Source organism: Molothrus ater, chromosome 11 (genome assembly GCF_012460135.2).
Source record: "Molothrus ater isolate BHLD 08-10-18 breed brown headed cowbird chromosome 11, BPBGC_Mater_1.1, whole genome shotgun sequence".
NCBI classification, from domain to species: Eukaryota; Metazoa; Chordata; class Aves; order Passeriformes; family Icteridae; genus Molothrus; species Molothrus ater.
The window spans coordinates 5,972,270-5,993,896 of NC_050488.2; the positions used below are offsets into that span (position 1 = coordinate 5,972,270).

At 42.8% G+C, this 21,627-nt stretch overlaps 1 protein-coding gene across 1 annotated transcript in view; it reads left to right on the plus strand.

Annotated features, from left to right (window-relative positions):
• The first annotated feature begins 1,953 nt into the window (after positions 1-1,953).
• The window catches only part of STIMATE (STIM activating enhancer), a 34,588-nt gene continuing 14,914 nt past the window's right edge, over positions 1,954-21,627 (plus strand). The window contains exons 1-3 of the mRNA XM_036391024.2: positions 1,954-2,122; positions 19,225-19,273; positions 21,044-21,139. Of these exons, the coding sequence (XP_036246917.2) occupies positions 1,954-2,122; positions 19,225-19,273; positions 21,044-21,139 (314 nt within the window). The remainder of the gene's footprint in view (positions 2,123-19,224; positions 19,274-21,043; positions 21,140-21,627) is intronic.

Here is a 21,627-nt window from a genome sequence, read left to right on the forward strand (position 1 = left end):
TTCTTCAAACCTTGCAGATGCTGCAGCTCCTGGATGGTTTTGTAAAGGTTAGTGCTACCCCAGCAAGCTGAAATTTTAAAACAGGCTGGCTTTGCTTCCTCTGAATAGCATGAGATGTTTCAGAAAACATTGCCTTGCAAAGTTCTTGTTTCCTTACTTGGCATTCCAACAGATTGTACTCAGCACTTGTTTCTTGGCTGCACTTCAGTTACCTTGAGCTGATTTTACACTGGCTGCAGAAAATGCATAGGAGTGGGATGAAACTGATTTGCTTAACACTGTCTTTAGACCTCTATAAATAAGCAGGATTTAACATAAATCTTCTACTTGCCTTCACAGAGCACTGTCTGCTGGAGAGAAATCTGAAGGCTTGTGAATAGTACATAGCAGGAGGCAGTGATTTGTCTGCCACAGGTTTCAGAAGGGCTTATAGGAGTCATGATGAGATGAAACCCTTGAAAGAGGCATTTTGGGGGAATGATCTGGTTTAAAGCATGGAATATGGAGTAACATGAGGCATAAGCCCTTTGAGTTATGTTTCCAGGTTGATGTCTGAAACATAGGTTTTGTGTGTAAACAGCATTAGGTAAATCTTTAACCAGTATTGGGGTTAAGGTCAGGTACGTGTGTGGGATGTCTGATGTTCAGCAGCAGCTGTGAAAGCTAAAAAACCACCCTGAGCCACAAGCAAATAGGTCAAGTCCAGGTTGCAAATGCAGTGCTTGATGGCTGTTACCACTGTGTGCAAGGGGGAGAAAAAGTAACCTGCTTTGGTCCATGTCTTTTCTGTTAGGTAACTCTTTGCTTTCCTGAGCTCTTGCTTTTGGCAGCTCCGAGCAGAAGAGTGTTGACCTGGGGCCAGAGGCACTGGACAGAGCATTTTGGCTGTGTGCTCTCTAGGTTAGAGAGCTGAGAGCATTTCTTTTCCTAGTTGCAACTTCCAGACATTTATGAAACAGCCTAAAAATCAGAAAAATCACTGTTGTGTGCCAATACTCTTTGGCATCACCTGCCAGGAAGGACAGTCACGTAGGTAGGTTTGCAATGTAGACACAACAAATGTTATTTAAAGAACTAAATTTAAATTCATGTGCTTGGCTTTGCTTTCTAATAGACTTAAACATGTGCTTTCTGGGTCATATTTATAAGTGAATTCATATTTAGACAGGGATTTTAAATTATTTAAAGAAATTAAAGAAATTGTGTAAGAAAACAATACAATGCAACATGACCTGGCTTGATCCTGCACTAAAAATAAGAGCCCAAACTTGATGCACTTGTGGCTGGTGAGGATGAAGAGGGGTACAGCACAACGGGGCCAGTCGAGGCTCACTTGCCACCAGTTTCATAGTTTTCCAGATGAAAGTGCTGACATGTTTTGTTTAATCCATTGGGCCGCGGGTTGCCTTTTACAGAGGATGAAACATTTTTGCGAAAGAACCCAGGTCATACTTTCCTCTTTCTAGGGCGATAGCAGCCTTGCCTGACCCTGTGCGGTCTGGGCTAAGCAAAGCCTCCGGTGCTGTGAGTTCTTACCCGGGGCTTCCTCGGGGCTGTGGCGCGGTTTGGAAAAGGGGTGGACGCTGGAGCCGGACGGTGTGTGGATGCTGGAGCCGGTGTGTGGGATATGGAGCCAGACGGGGGATGCTGGAGCCGGTGTGTGGATGCTGGAGCCAGCCAGTGTTTAGCAGCTGCCCGCAGTACCAGGCGCTCCTCTGCCGTGCTCCTCAGCCGGCTCTGCCGAGCGCTGCGGCTGAGCCCCCTGCTCCCGGGGGCCGGTCGCTGTCCGTGTCACGGGCGGAGGGCCGAGGGGCGGTGCGGTGACGCGGCGGGGCGGGCAGGGGCGGTGCGGGCCGGGAGCGGGGCGGGCAGGCAGCGCAGGCAGCGGGGCGGAGCGGCAGCGGGGCCGGCACGGCCGCCATGCGCCGCTGAGGGCGCCGGCCGGGCCTCGCCATGGGGGCGCCGCCGCCCAACGGCAGCCTCGGCCTCACCGCCGGCACCCCGCGGCCCGCAGGGGCGCCGGGGCCCGGGGACCGCGGCTGCGAGAACGGCGCCCTCATGGACAGATTCGGCATCTTCCTGCAGGGGCTCCTGGGCGTCGTGGCCTTCAGCACCCTCATGCGTGAGTGGCGGGGCCGCGGCCTCCGGCCTGGCGGGGAGCGGGGGGCGGCCCGAGATGGGTCGGGCTCGGTAGCGGTGCCGCGGCCGCACTGCCCCGAGGCCGTCCCGGGAAGGCCCAGGCTGTCCCGGGCTCCCGGCCGGGGAGGGCTCGGAAGGGCCGCGGCGGCCTCGGGGGCGCAGCCGCCGGCGGCGCTTTGTGGGTGCCGGGTGAGCCGGAGCGGGGCCGTGCGGGGAGGCCTCAGAGGCGGTGGCTCAGGTCCTTTCGCTTTCTTAAACTTGCCTTCCCAATGCTCGTACCTGTGCTGGTAGAATTGATTGGGTGGGTGTGTCTTCTGCTTGGGATTCTGCCAGCAGGAGGAGGCGGTGTGTGCGGAACCGCTCGGGTTTGGGATGTACACAAGTCACGGGTTTGGCTGATCAGTTTTGCTGCAGGTGCGCCTACCCTGTCATGTCACCAGCAGCAAAGTCATACTTGTTTCGGTCGTGCCTCGCTTCCTTGGAGGGCCATTCCTGGGAGCTGGAGCAGCCCCAGAGCTGTGTGGCCGCTGGCAGAGCTCAGCTGGTGGGCAGGACTCCTGCCGCTGCTCTCTGATTGTGGTGGAAAGGCAGGGAAGGTCTCTGGTGGCTCTGCCGCGTGGTGAGGGAGTCACAACAACCTGAAACAATTCTGGGGGGATTGTCTCTATCCCCTGGTCCAGTTAGTATCCTGTGGGTGGAGGAGTGGAAAAGAAGCCCAGTGTCATTACTCAGCTGACTGTGACCTTGCTGGTAGCAAAAAGTGGGAGAGGAAAAAGAGAACATCAGGGACACGTTTTATAGTTTGATCTAAAGACTAAGATCCTGTTTACATTAGAATTGCGCTGATGCCTTTTCGTGCTGCTGTCATACCATTATGGTTAACTCAGACGTTTGCTACCGCGTTACATTTGCATGCCTTAGTGTTCAGTCGCTATTGACAATTACATTGCTCTTCTAAAAGCTATGGGTATAGCTGTCATCCTGTGGCTGAAGGGCAGCAGTAATCAGCAGTGTAACATTTGGTCAGTGACAGCAGCCTCATAATTAGAAGTTTTAGCAGTTTCTGAGCAGAAGTACCTCTGTGTAGGAAGGTGATGAGTACGCAGTGTTGGTTTTAGATTTAAGGGATACAAATAGGTAATTTTTATGGATTGTGCATCAAAAGAAGAACTACAGACATTAGTTGTCAGGATGGTATATTTTTTTCTGGAAATAGTATTTTTATGTATATTATAGTAACATTGGACTAAGTGATGACAAGAAAAAGTGCCTGTAAAAAGTAGGGACTAGAAAAATGAAAACCTTGTTGTTGGCTGCACTTTCTGACTTGGGTTAGGAACTGTTAAACCATGAACTGGGAGGAGACTGTTGGTGCAGTTGTGGCAGAAGGGAGTGGAAGGCAGCCAGTCCTCACAACGTACTGCTGAGAAAGGAGTCTGTGTCCAAAGCAGACCAGAGCAAAAACATAGCAACTTATCATTCTTAAAAGTGCATATATTCAAAAACAGGACAGGTTCGTTTGTCCCACCTTTGCCAGCTACGTTCTCTTCCACGGTATTTTGTGCCTCTGCCTGAGCAGGAGGAGAAGCTGGTGAGCCTGTTACACTGGTACAAGAGCAGCTCTCTCTCTGTTAAGGGCTGTTTTGTGCAAAAATTCTATTTGTCTGATAGCTGTTTCTGCATGTTTCTATTCACTAGCATCATAAAGTCACCCCAGGACACCTCTTTAAGTCATATGCAAAACACCTAGTGTGTTGTTCCAAACCCTTTAAAGTTTCCTCAACAAATAGGCTTTTTGTGACAGGGAAGATGTGACAGAAAAGCAGGAACTTGTGGCTGAGCATGAAGGGAGAGTGTGGCCTCAGCAAACATCTGGGCACCTGCACAGCTGTTCCTGTCCCAGGCTGCTGGGGCAGGAGGGGTGGCACAGCTGCTGCAGCTCTATCCCAGGACTGGTTGCATTTCAGCTGGAGTAGCTCTGAAGCTGTCTGGCACAGAGGGAGAAACAAGTGGCTGTAGGCAGGGGCTGCTTGAGGTTTGTGACTGCAGTCAGGCCCCTTTGGAACTGCAGTAATTCTCTGTGTGCAGCTGTATCATTTCTCCAGCTCTTGCCTTACTGGTCTGGTATTTAAATTTAATAAGGAGGAAGTCACTTGTCTTTTGTCTTCTTTTTTTTTGAAAGGAAGCACTAGAAGAAGATGTTCTAATATTTCAGTTGTGATTAATGGTACTGAGCCCTCTGTAGTAAAAGAAATTAAAGTAATGGCACCAGAGATACATTGCACAATTGCTCTTTATGCACAGAAACTGTCTTTCTTTGAAAAATATTTGATTTGACGTGTAAAGAATAAGAAATTTTGGTAAGTGGCTTAATCAAAGGCTGACCCAGATGTGCCCTTTTCTAGACAAATTTTACCATGCTTGCATTCAGTGGAAAAAAGAAAATATTTTTAAATGTAAGCTGTAAGAGAAGAAGGACCTTTTCTGTGCCTCACTGCTGGATGTTCATCTACAAAGAACTGAAAGGCTGTTCTGAAAGCAAAATTATTTAAGATCTGACACTCCAGTGTGCCACCTTTTTGTTCATGCCCCTGTTCAGTTGCTGTAAAGCTGTGCTGTCAGCTGACCTGCCAATGATATCATTCAAACTTCATATTTGAAGGGCTAAAATGTGTTAAGTATCAGGTTTTTACTTTGTGGAAATGTGGTGGCTCTCTGCCAGGGAGAGTGTGGCAGCTGCCCTGCTGTGTCTGTCTTGTGAAACTGGTAGGGAAGGCTTTTACCCCAGGCACATTACAGCCTACCTTGTGTGTTCCCACTGCTGAATGGGCACAACCAACAGGTGACAGCAATGGTGAATTTATCACTTTCAGCTGACAAAATGTTCATTTGGCATTAATTCCTAGGTTTCCTTTACCTTGTAGCCTTTGACTCCCTGTTCTGACACACAGGGAATGAGGATCAGTTTCACCCACTCACCCCACCTTACCTTTTAAATGAATGACTTCCTTCTAGGTTTTTCCAGATTCAAATATAACCTGTCACAACCCCTAACCTTTTTCTTGTGGAAGGTGCTTTAGCTAGTGATCATCTATCTCGAGTTTATATGGGAGCTTCCCCATCTCCCTTTAAAAGAGTTGAAGTTTGCATGTGGTTTTTATTGTTTTAAGTTAAGGCCACACGAATTCACTCCTTAGTGTCTCTGATTCCAGGTTGTACCCTGCTGTTCTTGATGTGAAGCATGTGCAGGGAGGTCCTTTTCTGATGTCTGAACCAGTAGTGAATTTACTCAATACTATCAGAGCCCACCTGTTGTGTTTAATTAGTATGAATTACTTTTATGGCTCAGCTGTGAGGCTAAAGATGTGTGAAACAGTTTCACCAAGATGCTACAGAGGTTCCAGCACAGGAAAAGCTGAACTGAAGTTGAGTGTGACAACTTCTCTTGAGTCTCTTCTGACCACAGGCTCTCACTCCCTATCCAAGGGAACTAACTGGTGAAAAACCACCTCATTTTGGCAATTCTGCTTGGACTGGCAGCCCTCTTGGACTCTGGTCACTGACTCTCAAACCTGTTAGCCTGATGGTTTTTAGTGTATTGCTTGGTTTTGTTCTTGTTCCTCCTGCCTTGCATATGGATTTGTTTTTCACCCTGGTTTGTTTGAGCCAAGCCGCTTCATAACAGGAAGTCTTAATGAGTTTCCCTTGATGGAAGAAATGCATGTTTATGCTACAGGTCACTAAGCCAAAGGTAATATTTTTCCAAAGTTTGCTGCTGTCATATTTGTACCTTATTTCACAGGATCTTGATTTAAAATGATAGCTTTGCTCCTGAGGTGTTTGAGGTTGTTTGGTGCAATATTTGTGTTTATTTCCTGATGCCACAAAGCAGGTTTTAAATACTTTAGGATAATACCATGTGTTCTGTCTGTAATTACAAGCACCTTCTGAGCATTGTGTAGTTGGGCTTTCGTTGGGAGTGCATGATAAGAGAGGGATGTTAGCACAGTGTTCTCATACATGTATGACGTTAGATGGAGGGTTAAATAACTCCATTTTTATTACCCAAACCTGGGAAAGGCATGGGGGAAAGGCCACTGCCCATCCCCTTACCCTGTCTGACAAACTGTTTAAAGTAGTTTACTTACTAAGCTTGTTTGCCAGAAGATAGGTGCCTTATCAGAGTGTGGCAGTGTTTGTTTTGGGCTACTTAGGAATGGCTGAGAAATCAGATGTGAGTTGTATGATGAATTATTGAAATAGAGGAGTCAATTGGTGCTCTGTAGGTAGGAGGTTTGTGTCTGTCTGTGAGGAAAATACAAATATGCTGTAAAGGAGACCAGAGTGTGGGAGTCTGTTCCCTTTTTGTAGCCTTGTTATAGTTTGTGTCTGTACTCAGGCTGAGGAGGGTTTACAAAAGTGGAATGACTGGATACAGGTGCAGTGAATAACCCAGTAGGTGGGTTTGCTGTTGAGTCACAGATGAAACAAAAAGAAACCATTCCAATAAAAGATACTATATATTGTAAGGTGCTCTCTTTGCTTACAGGACCTTAAAGGAAATACCTTAAAAACTACATCCTTAATGCCAGTGAACTTTACAGCAAGGTTTTCCCACTTAAAAAGCTGTCCAAGGAGAAGGAATGCTTTCTCACATAATAAGCTATCTTAGCAGGTAATTCAGTAGAATCTGAAATGCCTTAGCAAAAATGTGCTTTTCAGAGGAATTATTTCATATTTACATGAAGGTAAAGGAGTAATTTTATGGGAATAATGTTCTGGCGAGAAGGAATTAAAGGTAATTCCAGTTGTCCTTTAAGAAAAAAGCATAAAATAAGCTAATGGATACAAAAGGTCTAAACCATATGATTTAGTTGTTTTCTATAGCAATTTTCTTTCTGCTTGAGCAGGCTTAGAAAATATGAAAATTTGATAGCCTGTAACATCAGCAGTGGAATACAGACCTCTGAGTAACAGCAACTAGCTTATTATGCATGGCATTTCCTGAGATGCTGGGCAGAGGCCTGCTAGCTTTATTAATAAAAGCATTTCTTCAAAAGATTATATATTATTCTGACTTGCTAATACTGCATCCTTGAATGTATTTGCTCTGAGTGATGCAGTTAATGTTCACATGAATTCCTGAGGACCTCTCAGCAGGGTCCTTTTTGTGTCCAATATTAAAACTTGTCTCAAAAGTGTCAAATCACAAATGGGAGCTTTCCTAGTTGTGAAAATACAAGCAGCATTGTGCTTGCACACCGCAGGCACGGTGCAAAATGCACTTTATTCATTCTCCTGGAGCTCTCACAAGTGCAGGCTCCTTGTGGCTTCTCGGGGCCTTTCGGGTCGCTGTGACCCCGAGATTGTTACAAGTCCCTTTTCCCAGCCCAAGCGCTTGAAGAATGAGTCAGAGCTCTTCAGTTCTTGGTCAAAGGCTGTTTATTGTTTCTTATCTGTAAAAAATTTTTCTTCTGCCCTGCCGAGGTTCATCCAGCAGGACAGTTCCAGGCACTCTGCCTGCCCCCGGGGCAGGGTTATGTCTTTATACTAAAAACTACATATACTATGTTTACAGTAACTTCCCAATGCCTATCACCTCTACTAGACAGTGAGCTTCTACTCTAAACCAATCTGTAAGTGCCAACATCACAGCAGAAGATGGAGGCCAAGAAGAAGAAGGAGAAAGCCTGGACATGCCCAGTTCCCTCCATCTTGCCTCCTGAACCCCCATACCAAAAACCCTAAAATCTACTTTTCCACCCCGTGACAACTTCACTATCATTCTACCTAAACTGTTGTGGCTTGCTGATCTTCGTCTAAGGTTGGTAATTTGCTCCATGGGTCATAATCAAACCCACAGGTGTTTTGGGCTCTGTGCTATGGTTTCTGAGCCCCCTGGCAGGAGTTCTGGCCGTCCTGGACAGTCAGAGGGATGTTCTGGGTTCCCACAGTGGCTTGCCTGGTGAATGCAGAGCTGGCATTGCAATGTGTGCTTGGAAAGAGTTGAAGGAGCACTCTGGGGTACCGCAGCAGTGGGGATGGATGCCTCTGCAGGTAAAGGAGCACTGGCAAGATGTGCTGTTGAACTGTGCTAAAAGGCGACGTTCGGGAGAGCGTTTTTCAGAAGTCGGAAGTGCCCAAAGCTCCCCGGGGAGCATCGGGACTGGCGGGTGGCGGGGTCGGGGCAGGACCCTGGACAGCGCCGGGTTCGGGGCCCAGCCGGGGCCGCTGCCCCTGAGCCGCCGTGCGCGGGGCTCGGCCCGGGCAGGGCTGAGGCTGCTCCTCCCGCCTGGCTGCGGGCCAGGCAGGAAACAGCACGGCGTGGTGGCTGTAGAAATAAATGTGTGTTACTCTCTTCCTCCTTCGGGCCCGTGCCGCCGCAATTAGCGACGATCGGTATCGCGGGGCTGTTGGTGTGTAGGTTAAGTGTCTGCTTGTAGCTGCAGGACTTGGAGGAGCCTTGTGAGGTCACTTTGGTCAGGGCCAAGGAAATTGTGCCTTACAATGATCCAGTGTTTCCCTGTCCCCAGATGGTGAGGTATCACTTGCAGCCATGTAGCATTGCTGCTGCTTGTTTGCTTTAAATAAATCATCAGCCCTTCCAGTGCCTCTGTACATCCCGAGCTGAGTTTGAGACAAATAGGAGAGATGCACTACGAGCTGGAGCAGAAAGAAGAAATCCAACCCTGGCTGAATTAGCAAAGTAAATTACTTTCTTTTGCCATGCTAATATTGTATTACTATTTAACAGGAAAAATCTATGTGGAATAAGTTCTGTCCATTGTGAACTCTCCGGAAAAAGGCACATCTTGCTGACAAATTTCATGCTGTGCAAAAGCATGTAATAGTAGGGTTGGAAAATGATCCTTTTTAAGTGAAGGAAATACCTGCTTTTTTATTAAAACGGCTTTCAAGATGTCCAATTCTTAGTTGCCATAGATTGTAATAGCACTTTATTGGTCCTCATGCCCTGATCACGTCAGGTTATTAATATTTTAGTGTCACTAACTATCCTTGGAACACCATGCCAGTAAAAGTTAAGACAAGGAAAATAAGGCACCAATTTAGACAAATAATCTGCAATCTCTAAGTCTCTTTTCATTAGGTCTGATGCCCTACTTTGTCCTGCTGACTCAGAAAGTGTTACATTTTCTTATTACTCAGCTGATTGCTGGCTGTAGTTGTAGGCCCCATAATAAGATTGTTCTAAGTATAATTACACATGTCATTCACGTTATGAAATGTTTAGGAAAAAGGATAAGTTATGTTGACATTTGTAAACTGTTAAAATGATAAATTATCCAGGAACTCTGAAGCTGTGTTTAATTAGGATGAACTTCTGGACTGTTAGCTAGACTGGTGTTTAACTCTAAAGTGCATAGTGAATGTCTCCTGACTGGTGTTTTATAATTAAATCTGTAAGGAGCTGATTTGCACAGACACACAGGCTGCAGCTTTGCATTCTGTGGTGATATTAATTTCATGGTTAATGAAGTTTGCATTCTTAAAGTGGTATTTAACAAGGTCTTATCTGTGTGGATTTTGTTGATGAAGTGAAAAATCAGGTCTGCTTCCTCATGCCTGCTGGTAGGAAATGCTTTGCACTCTCAAAGATTTCTTGATCTCAGCAAAATTTATTCCCTGTGAAACTCAGTTTGTTAAATCTCTGGCAGACTGAACACAAGCTCAGGGCTTGCATGAGTCTGCCTTTGCAGGCAGTGTGGTTTTAGGGTTTACTCAGGGATAATTAAACCTATTCACAGTGATGGTCATGATACTGAAGACCTGTTTTTCTGCCACTTACCCTGAATCACACATTTTATATCTATTTGTTGTCATAACCTCATACATATGTTGTCATATGTAAGGAAGGTTGAGAATGAAAATGAGCTAAAATGAACTTACAGTTCAAATTCCTCAGAGCTCAGTGTTCAAGGTTCAGATTCATAGTTCCAGGTGTGAGTTACTTTACAGACATGCAGAGCTACAGCAGGGGAAAGTCGTGTCAAGGAAGTTACTAAAGTTACTTCATTTTTTTCTGAGTTTTATGGTGTTTTTTCCTCTAAATGTTGCACTTTTTTAAAATAATAAGCAAATATTGTTTTTTAATTTGATATGTTATGGTTTTGGTCATTTTGTCTTCTGTCACATTTTTGGCTACCCCAGGTTCTAAGGCCAAGCATTCCTCCTCCTCTCTTGGTGATTGAAGTATGTGGGCTTGCCTGAGAGAAAAGGAGAACGGTGCCACAGTTCCTTATTTTCTCTGGTGGTGGGGCAGTACCAAGCTGAGGGGCAGCTGCTCTGGGAGCTGCAGGGTGCTCAGGAGGTGAAGATTTGTGACAAGGAGTTTGTTTGGGTGCTGCTTCTTTTGGAGAGGTTTCTCCATTGCTCCACTGAGCCTGTGAAAGGGATGAACCCATGGAAGTAAATTCAAATAAGGTTCACCACAGCAATCTTGGACAGTCTAGGCAGTCCCTTTGAGAAGTTCTTTACTTACAGAAGCAACCTTTGCTTGCTTTTTCTTGTTTCACTGTGATAATTTTTTTTTCTGTTTCTCAAAAATGCAGAATTTTTCCATGGAGCAAAAATTACTTTTAAATTACAAGCAGCTATTCACAACTACCAGCATATATCCTCTGTCTCTCATAATTTCTGAAGATACTATGCTCTAAAATTTTAATGCCATTTTAGAATAATTGCCTTTACTTCCTTCCTGGTGCTTGAGAAGCTGCTATTCAGTATCTTCCAGCACATCCTCCTTGCTTTGAAGCAGGTGGTGTGACCAACAGCCTACATTATTTTATCTACATAGGACTTAAATGCTTTCTTTGGAAGGTAATTGTAATGTTAGAAGACAAAATAGTCTAAGGAGCTTTAAAATTATGGGGGGGGAAGTCCTACCCTCCTCCATCTAATCTTAAAACCTTGAGTTACTTATGGCAATATATTTTCAGTGCTGGCATTAGGTTTTGATGTAGTTAAGAAGTAAGAAGCCTTTTGCAGGTGGAAATCGTTACATGATTTCAGCCTGATTTCATAAATTTCATTTATGAAGTGTATACCTAGTTGTTAGATACATTACATCAAAGAAGTCTCCATAATTGGCCTCTGACTCTCCTTTCATGGTATTTGATCATGTGTAAAGAGAGTATATGAAAGCAGCTTGTGTATCTTTTGTTCTTTTTAGAACAGTTGGTGTTGTATGAAATGTCTGTCTTGCAAATCAATGCTCTGGTAGTTCCAGCCTAGAAAGACTGAATCTGGTAAGGAAAGCTCTTTGGAATTTAAATGGCCTCTGAACATACAGTTTACATCTACCTTTGGCCTCCTTAATTTAACATATTTGCTGTGTTATCATTTTTTACAAAGTTTTTACAGTTTTCCTTTTACATCTTTTTTGTATCTGAACTTACATTTCAGGTTTGCTTTCTGCTTTTAAAACTGTTACAGTTTCTGCCTTGCTGAATATTTTAATGAATGGTGATTGAGTTTGGAGCTGTGCTGTGGCAGTTCTGCCCGTTCCCAAGAGCTGATTTAAAACAAGCAGCTTGAATGACTTTAAGTTCATTGATACCTGTTGTCATACTAATAATGTTCAGAAAGCCTCATGTATTATTGAGTGATCTTGTGAATGCTGTATGTGAAAATGGTGTTGTGAATCGTAAATTGCTGCTTAGTGCACATTAATATGGATTGATTCTATTTGTCTTGTGCTAAATAATTCATGTTTCCCAAATGGTTCTGATTTCTAACACAGAAAAAAATCCACTTGAACACAGCAGACTGTATTTTTCAGTCTTCACTGGGTGCTTGCATAGCATGGCAGGAATGGCACAGCTGTTTTTCTAGCAACCTTGCTTTTTCACTTGGCAGTTGTTTAATGATACCTGCTTCAGAATATAAAAGTGTTTGCAGGAGGGATCTGTATCAACTTTCCAATGCCAATCTCACAGGCATTTTCACAGGAAGCTTAGATTTGCTTTGCTTTAACTATCTCATACCTGTTGAAGAAACAGAATAGCAAATGCATCTCTCTGAATATGCTGGGAAACTGATTTATTATAACTTTCAAACAGAGCACACCTTGACCCAACAGTGCTGTGTATGCTAAATGCAAAGATAACAAATGCCTGTCTCTTAAGACTGAATCGTGGCTTTTAACTTTATTATTTGGATAAATATTTCCTAAGCTACTTGTGCTGTTTACCTTAGAGTTCTTAAAGCAGTTACTTGCATCCCTTTCTTTTTAGTATTGCCATGGCTTTTGGGAGCTGAGGGCTGGATGCTTCTGTTTACAGGGTGTGTTGTAGATGCATTTTATGACTTCTAAAGTGCCTCCCTCTCTGGGGAGACAGCAAATAGGTTAGTAATCAAAAGTGTGAAGTTGTGTGCAATTCTCCCTCTGCTAAGTTAGTTTAGTTGTTTTAAAAGTAAGCTTTACCTTTAAGAAAAAGGAAAAAAGCCCCATGACAATGGCTATTGATGTGGTGTGTCTGGGCTGCTGCCTCTGCCAAGATGTATTTGTTTCCTTTATTGACAGCCAAGTTAATGCATCTGTCAGGGCCACACAGTCATGTGCTACCAGGATGCACGAGATCAGTCTTGCTGAAATTGTCTTAGGCTGAGTTGTATGCAGGTAATATGATTTATTTGTGTCTCCCACAGCCAATCTATACAAGATAAGGATTTAGGAAAAATTTTTGGAGCCTAAAGTGCATACATGTTAGGGGAAAAAAAACTCACCAGCCTCATGTAATGCATTTGGCTGCCTTTCCTGAAGCAGCAGAATCATCTGATTTATTCCAAAGCTCAGACTGCAGTATTTAGAGTTCTTTTCCTGATAATGATTTGTCCTCTCCTCCCCTGCACTGTGAAGGGGAGTTTTACTTTGTGATTGCCATTCCCTGCAGAATGACTATAAAGTTTTAGCTCTCACTAAACCTTTGAAGGGAGAAAATTTACAGGTAGGTTTTTAGCTGGCTGTGGAAGCAGGTAGGAAGTAAATGCTTTTACACAGGTAACTTTCAGTTACTGTATTTCACCAGCATTTATCTAGCAAGCACTTCTGCCCATTTGATAAATAATGTGAAATCCAGTGCGGGCACCTTGTTTTCAGTCATCTCATGTCATCTGTGTTGAGACAAAGGAGCCCAGGTCATGAGATAGCTGGGCTTGATGGATGCTTGGCACTGATGTCTCTAACTTTGCAGTAAAACAGAGCCCCTTGTTCTCTGCTCTGACAGAAGTTCCAGTCAGGCTCACAAAGGTTTTGCTGCCTTATCACAACATTATTGTCACTGCTGGCAGTGGAACAGAGACTGAGATAAGATCTGTGGTTTGCAGGTACCTGGTGGCTGTCCAGGCACTGCATCTTTAGTGTGACAGTGTCCCTGAATAACCAACTGGCTGGGTCATTAAACTTTATTGTGTCCAGCTTTCTATAAAGTTTCTCCCTGGGTGACCTTCTTTAATGGACCAGTTCTTAATTACACTACAGAATCATTAAGGCCAAGGGCACAGTGGGATTAAGAAAGGGGTTGGGTTCTTGCATGGCTAATGTTTTCTCTCTTGCAGAAGTTTGAAAAATCCTTTTTGCTGGGCAGCAGAGCTGGGAGCTCATGCACTTTGTAGGATGTCAGTCTAATACTGATTAGAACAAAATTTTCCCTTGAGTGAGCTATTCCATAACTTTTTTCATCATGAAGAAACCATGGTTCCTGGTGTGTTTCTCTAATGCAGCAATATCACTGAAATCAGTTCTAATCCAATATAATTTCTGCTTTAGTACCGTGGGTGTCTCATGTGTGGAGAAGTCTGTGTCCTTAAGCCAAAATATTATGTAGAATTCTGGGGCTCTTATGCAGGGAAATGAGCAGCAGGCTTAGGGTGTCCTGCATTTGAGCATGTAGCTGATGGGACATAGGAGTGGAAGGAAGAATTTGCAGTAGGGCAAAAACTGAATTGCCAAGAGCATAGTGCATTTTGGGGCTGGAGAAATGACACTGGTTCTTTTGGTGCTTATTGCAATCACATTTATTGCCTCTTTTAAAACAAATACAGAGAAAATTCCTTTTTTTTTTTTAACTGAGTATGGGGAGATGCTGAGCTCATAGGAGTCACAAAAGCTTTTGGCAATTGAGTGATATATGGTTTACACACCTATATATCTTTTGTAAATCATCATTGTAGCCTATTCTCATTGGACATGTTGTTTCTTGCACAGTTAATTCTAAAAAGAAAAATTCTATTTTGGGGAAATCTTTTATGTAATCTCATGTAATTATTTATTCTCACTATGCTGCTACCAAGAAAATAATGGGAAAGGAACAAAGTGAAATAGCAAGACAAGCCTCTTAAAGGCTTTGCTTTAATAGTAAAGGGAGGTAAGTGCTAATTAATTTAAAAAATCACAAATAACATGAAATTCATTGGTAGTTGTCATTCCACAGTGAGTTTTCAGGACTTACTAGTGTGCATATGCTTGTTCAGAACAGACATGGTTCCACTGTTGTGGGAGAAGTGTTGATACTAACAAGTAGAACAGCGTTTCTCAAAGTCTTCCCAAATCGAGTTTTAAAAAATAAAAATCTGGCCTGTGTATGTAGTTGACTTTACAAGTTTTTTACAAGGTTAGAAAGTGTAGGTTCGGATTTGTGAGGCATATGGTCTGATAACCAAATGTTCTGGAAATAATGCCATTCTTGGAGAGTGGTCATCTGAAAATCTGCATCAGATTCCAAGCTTGGGTGCTACTGCTTGGTGTAACTTCAGTGTTATTCCACACACAGTGAGCAAACACTTGTACAGGAAACTTGCAGTCCTTGTCAGGAATGTGGAATCCTGTGAAGCAATACCAAAGTAGCCTGCAGATCCCAGCAGTCTTGCACTGTGAGGGCTGTGTTGGAGGATCTGTCTGGTTGCAAACCTGTTTACTTGGGAAGCTCACACTGCAGCAGATTTCTCAGTGTGAGATTCTGTCCCTCCACATATGTGTGTGTGTGTGTGATTTTCAGTTAGCCATACTTTAGTCCTTTGATAATTGGTTCAAATCTTGGAACTTTTCAAGTGTCAGATCACAGAAAAATGTGTTCTAGACTTAAATACCAATTTTTTTTTGGAAGGGACTCCAAATGTCACCTGCTCCCACCTCCTGCTCAGGGCAGGGCTGGCCCAGCCCCCCTGCTTGGAGCATTGTCCAGGGTAATTTTCGAGCTCTGTCAGACTGCAGTCGCTGCATGTTCTTGGGACAACTTGTGGCAGAATTTAATTGGCCTCGCTGGAAATTTTTTTACTTCTTTCACCCTGGAATTTCCCTGGCTCCAACTTGTGGCTGTTTCCTGTCAGAAGGGTCCAGTCCTGCCCCAGCTGAAAGTGCCCATGCATGTGAGGAAATGTGAATGTGGTGTGCAAATGTGATCCTCACCAACCTTTCCTCCTTTCCTCTTTGGCCAGCTCAGCTGTTGCTCTGCTGAGGTCTGATGGCAGAAATGTGTAGGAGATTTATGAAATGTATCAGTCACATGCTTTGGCTGTGACCCATCTTTGAAAAAGTTTTGAGAAGCACTGGAAACACAGGTGACATTCCCAGCTCTCTCCTCAGAAGAGCAGTGTTGTCACAGTGCAGCTGCAGAGGACATTGAACATGTTGTTTTTTTATTTTTTTTTTCTTCAAATTAATGAGCTAGAGAAATCTTTGATCTTTACTGGGGTCATAAAGATTCTTAATGAGACCTGCCAGAACCTGCATCTAAGAAATGCAGTAGTGCATGATACATAGAAACATTTCAAAGGTGTGAGATGAGCCAGGTTTGTGCTGCTACAAGAGCAACCATCCAGAAACTAAGAGTTCTTGAATCGTATCGAAGTTACTTCACATCAGCAAAATAGTTCCTGTGGGACTTCTTGAGAAGATGAAGGAGAGAAAGAAGGGCTGGATTTCAAGCGTTGCTTTGCGTATTGACAACCTGGAGAGGTTTTATTTCATTTCTTGTCTCTGTTCTGGCTGTTATTTTTCCCTATGAGTCTTCTGAAATTCTGATTGCCAAACTCCCACATTAAAGTAAGTGTTAGAAACCCTTCCACAGTACTCTGGCATTAATTATTCCTAGAATTTCAATGAAGTGGGAAGACAATTCAATGAACTTGAATTTTGCATTAGTAATACTGTGTCTTATATGCTTATCTATTATCTGTCCATCTGGCAACTCACATGCTTGTTGGCAGAAGTGCTTTTATTTCCTTTCCTGAAAAATTCTGGCACTGAATGTGTAAACAAGCAGCCCTTCTTTCTTCCTTTATAATTCAGCATGAGCTTGTGCCCGTTATTAGTTAATGAATACGAACTGTGCAGGATGGCTGCCGGTGCGAGCGCGGCTCCGAGCTGAGCAGATGGAGCAGCGGCGCGTCCTCGGCGGCAGAGCCGGCAGATTGAGATCCATCTGTCAGCTGACACACACAGCCAGCCCCAGCCTGTGCTCAGACTGCCAGGAGGGGCTGGCGCTGGCAGCAGCAATCCTGACTGCTTTTGGCCGAGCACAAGGGGCCAAATCACTTTCCCCTCCCCACTTTGATAGGTGCTGAAAGTGCAGGAAAGATTCTGTAAAAAGTGTGTGCTGGCTTTTGGTTCTAAAATTAATGTATTACTGGCGAGCCTGCTGAGGACCCTGAGCTTGCCAGTGTGGTTCTCTGCAGCCTGTGGGGTTTTTGCTCAGTTTAGTTACTGGGAAGACTCAAATTCTGCATCGGGGTATGTTGAGATGTACCTGGCACAGGTACATATTCATCAGGTTGCACCTCCTCAAAATTTTACTCATTTTATTTGGGGGCATACATTTTTGTGGTATGATCAACCAGTCAGCATTCCAAAAACACAGCTGCAGAGGCTTTCCAAGCATGCTCTCCTGTTTAATGTGAACTCAAATGAAATGTGTTTCTAGAACTGGCCAGAGAAACACAGACCTTATCCAGGCTGTTTCTCAGTACAGATAAAATCTGAAATGCTGTTAGTGGAATTGCTTTTGAATATCCTCTTCCAAAATGATTTTTTGTGAATTTTTAAAAGAAATTAATGGATCCAGGGGCAATGTACAACTTCATAGCAATAATAGAATTCAGGGGTGGAATTCACCCCTGCCCAAAGCATGCACACCATAGCAGTTTATTGCCATTTTGTCTACAGAAAAGCATCTTGTACTAACTCCACAGTAAGTTGAAACTTCTGTTTCTTGCATTTGTTTTGTGATGCTTTGTGGCTTCCTGTTGTTACACAAAAGTGCCACTAATTAAAGTACTCCATAGTGTGACTAGGGAGGACTTGTCATAAATAACAAACTGGTTAACTTGGCTGAGTGTTGCTCATTTTTAACAGAAGTTTTGTATTTATGTCATGCTGTTCACAGGGAAAACTGCTGGCAAATGTTGCTATTACAACTTTATCTTTAGTGTAAATGTACAGTCTTTTTGTCTTGTCACTTTTTAGCTTCTCGTGGGGGTGAAACACTTTCTGCTGTCAGAAGCAGTGACAGTGAGGTGGCAGGTTGGCAGCTTGGTGTTCCCTGAAAGTGCTGCCCCTCCACTTTGGAGGTGATTTATTTCATTGTTTTATGAGGACAGTTGACTTTGGGGGAAATTGCTTCACTTGTGAAAAAGTTATGATTGGTTCAGAAACCAGAATGTGGTTTAAAGGCTTGTAAGCTGGGTAAGCATGATGTACACAGAGCATCCTATGTTAAACTGAAATTCATTACTCATACCTGGAGAAGCAGGTTAAAATCCCTGTTGATATTTTGCCTGACTATACCTGCTATGGTTTGTGCCTCTTGAACCAGAATATCTGCAGTTTGAAGGGGTGGAGGAGAATCGAGGATTTTTTTTTTAATAAGAGGTCATTTCTGAAATAAGAGCCCAAATAATTGTTTTTCAAGAACTTACGTTGAAGGAACTGGTGAGTGGTACTGAAATTTGGGCAGAAGGAAGTACAGCCCATTCTTAGTGGAAAGGTTTCACATCACCTTGTTGTGTTTGTGTTCTTTGGGATGTGTAAGAATTTAATATCTTGCAGCTGTTAGAAAGAATAAATCTGTGTTAGGATATGAGGCCAGATCTGACAGAGGTGAGGCTGTCCCAGCTCTGACCCGTGGCAGGGCTGAGTGTGTATTCCCAGCAGGAAAAAGCTTCTCTGGCTCAGGAGTTGGTAATGGAATTTCCTAAAAAAACAGGACAAACTTCAGACCAGACAGAGTGAATATAAGGACAGGCCACTGTTTGCACATCAGCAACTGCTTTTGTGCCCTTGGCCCTCTGTTTTCCCACTCTTGTTCTTCAGGGGTCCTTCCAGATGGACCTGGGATGGGGTGGAAGTACATGGAAGGAGCTGGGCAGGGTATGAGAGGAGCTTTCTGTCAGATGCCTGAGCAGTTTCTATAATAAACTGCAATAGACAAACCTACCTACTTGCTTGCCTTTGTGTATAGTTGTCAGTATTTTAATACTGATTTCTCTTGTTTGTTTCCAGTACGTTAAAATTGTCTGCCTTTCTGTGAAGGGATTATCAGGCTAAAAAACAATCTGTCCTTCTTTCCTTCTGTAATTCAGTTTGCCAACAAAATAGAGGCACGTTGTCAGAGAATGTATTTGTCCTACTGCTGATTCATTTGATTTCATTCTGATATTATGGACTGCCCCAAGTTATGAGAATACTTTCCAATTTGGGTTTGGGTCTCCAGTGAGAGAAAGAAACAGCTCTTTCTAATACCTGCTTTATTGTTGGAAATTCAATTTTCTGGATGGGCAGTCATAAAAGCTCAGGCCAATGGAATGGTGGTCAGATGTGGATTATTGTTTCCTGTGAGGGACGTTGGCAGTCAGAGAATGGGGCTCTAGGAACTGAGAGGTGACAGAAGTGAGTTTCTCTGAAAATGGATCCTTGGAGTTTGATCTGAAGTGCGGTAGTGAAAGATCCATTTCATCGAACGCTGAAACATTTCTGCAAGTCTATTTGCTTTCACTTTCTATATTTTTGTTGCTTTGGAAGCTGATTGTCAATCTGCTGATTGTCTTCAATTATATTTTTTTTCTCCCTAGTAAAACGCTTCAGAGAACCAAAGCATGAAAGACGTCCCTGGAGGATATGGTAAGTTTCTGCATGCTTTATTCTTAACTTGTTTTCTTCTTGCATGTAGTAGAAATTGAAGGGATGATGTTAGTGTATGATGATTAAAATAAAGGAAAGTGATGACAAGATATTGATAACTGTCAGTGAGGAACCAAAAAAGTTACCAAAATACTCGAGCCAGGCTACCTCCTGTGTGTTTCCTGGGTAGTCATTTCTTACTGAACACTTCCAGAATCTGTAGAGATGTGCATTTAGACATAAAGCTTCAATTTGTGCTTCTTCCTAAAGATGGAAATTTAGAGTAGCCCTAAGATGCATCTGAACATCTACAGACTTGTATAAGCTCAGAGGAAGGTCTCAGCTGGGCTCAAATAAAATTCCATGTTTTCTTGGTACCCTGCTATGTATAAAATAGAGAATAGGATGATAAAAAATACAAGTACATCAACTATAAAAAATGCAATTTATAAAAAGTGTGTTTGTGTTTATTACACTTTAAAAGTTCCTGGATTGAAGCAATGCCAATGTAAGCTATACCAATTTTGAGACTGGTGTGTAAGTGTTAGGCTGCCATTCCACTTGTTCAAGACTTCAGTGGTTTAAATTCCACTCATACAAAGCTGCTTCTCAAAACTAACACTGACCTTTATTTTATTGAAAAAAGAAGTATAAAATCTTTGTGTACTACAGTCTACCTCAGCCTGAAATTCTGACAAGTGCACTGATAGCCCTTAATTTTTAAGCAAAGGATCTTGTTCTGGGACTCAAGTATTGTTATTTATAGCAGAGTGTACTGATTAGATATGGAACTCACTGGCTTCCTGCCTCTTCTCCAACACTCAGCTCTCTGTGTCATGCAGTGAATGAAGAGATTGAAGTTCAAGACAGTTATCAGGGAGGGTAGATGAATTCAGGCATAAAATGTCATTTGGATCTGTTGGGGTGTTTAGATCTTTTTAGACATACAAACAACAGGCAAATTGGTTGTTTTTTGAATAATGCAAGCACACTCTTTCCTGCAGAATACTTATTATGATTCTTATGTTTTACATTTAATGAAACATCCACTGAAAGTTGGATGTAAGGGCTGGAGTCATTACTGAATCACTGTCTAAGGGGGGTTTATATTTTCCCCTTGAGTAACAAACTCTTTTTTCTCTGACTTTATCATCTGCTTTGGAGATAATATTGTCAAGGTTGGAACTCTTTTGCAGTGTGTTCTAAGCTCTGCACTGTAGATAAAATTCAGTGAAACCACTTCATGCTTCCAGGTGAAAAATATGCTGGCTTTTAAATGAAATGCTGTAGATAAAGGACTCATTAGTCACCATTAAGTTGTTCGCCTACAAGCACATGATGAGGATTTTATTTTTGTCTGTGCCAGAAGCTTGCTAAAAATGCATAAACATAAAAGGTCCAAAATACCTATCAGGGCAGTATCCACTCATTGTTTCCAGGAGGTTATTAAAGACTTAGCCAGAGTTAGTCAGGATTAGCTCTTGGATCATGCATAGGATACCAAGAGGATATCCATAGACTTTGTGTTTACAGTGGTAGGTTTCGAGTTAATATGATTTGGGTTATTGTTAGAAAAACCAGGGGCAGAATTTAAAATGAAACATTGTTTAGAAAGAACTAAATACTATGATACTTTTGTCATTCTGGTGTTCTCATTTGGAGAAAATAATTTAGTAATAGATATGGAGTTTTAATTAACATAAATTTGCAATGTCTGGCTGTGTTATAAACAGTTTTATGTGTCTTAAAAACTGTTTTTATTTTACATAGGTTTTTAGATACTTCCAAGCAAGCCATAGGGATGTTGTTCATCCACTTCGCAAATGTCTATTTATCAGACCTGACAGAAGAAGACCCCTGTTCACTGTGAGTGTTTAATTTTGGAATGACTGGCCTTTATGGAACTTCAGGGCCTGAGTTGGTGTATGTGAATAGTAAGGCAAGATAAAGCTGAGAAGAGAGTTTTCATGGTAAAAATCAGTCACTTTAAAAAACCTGTGGTTTAAAGTTAGTTAATCAAAGATCAGCATTCTTCTCTTTAAGTTCATGGCTGGCAGGCGTCTGGACTGTGTGTTGCTATTTTAAACCTAAAGGGCAAAGCCTTGCTACTTGTCCCTCTCCAGTGAATGAATGGGGACTTGAGATGCACATTGCAGTTCAGGTTTGTTTACTGAAGGTGCTGGGACCAAAGGAAATGAATATCCAGTGGTGTTCACTGTAGTAAAGCAAGGCTGTAATACAAAGTGAGGTTGTTTTCAGGGTCATTTAGCAAAAATCATTTGTGTTTGTATTCGTTTCTAAAACCTACATTGGCTGCTGCAGTATTATTTTCATTTTGTTAAAAATGGGAAATC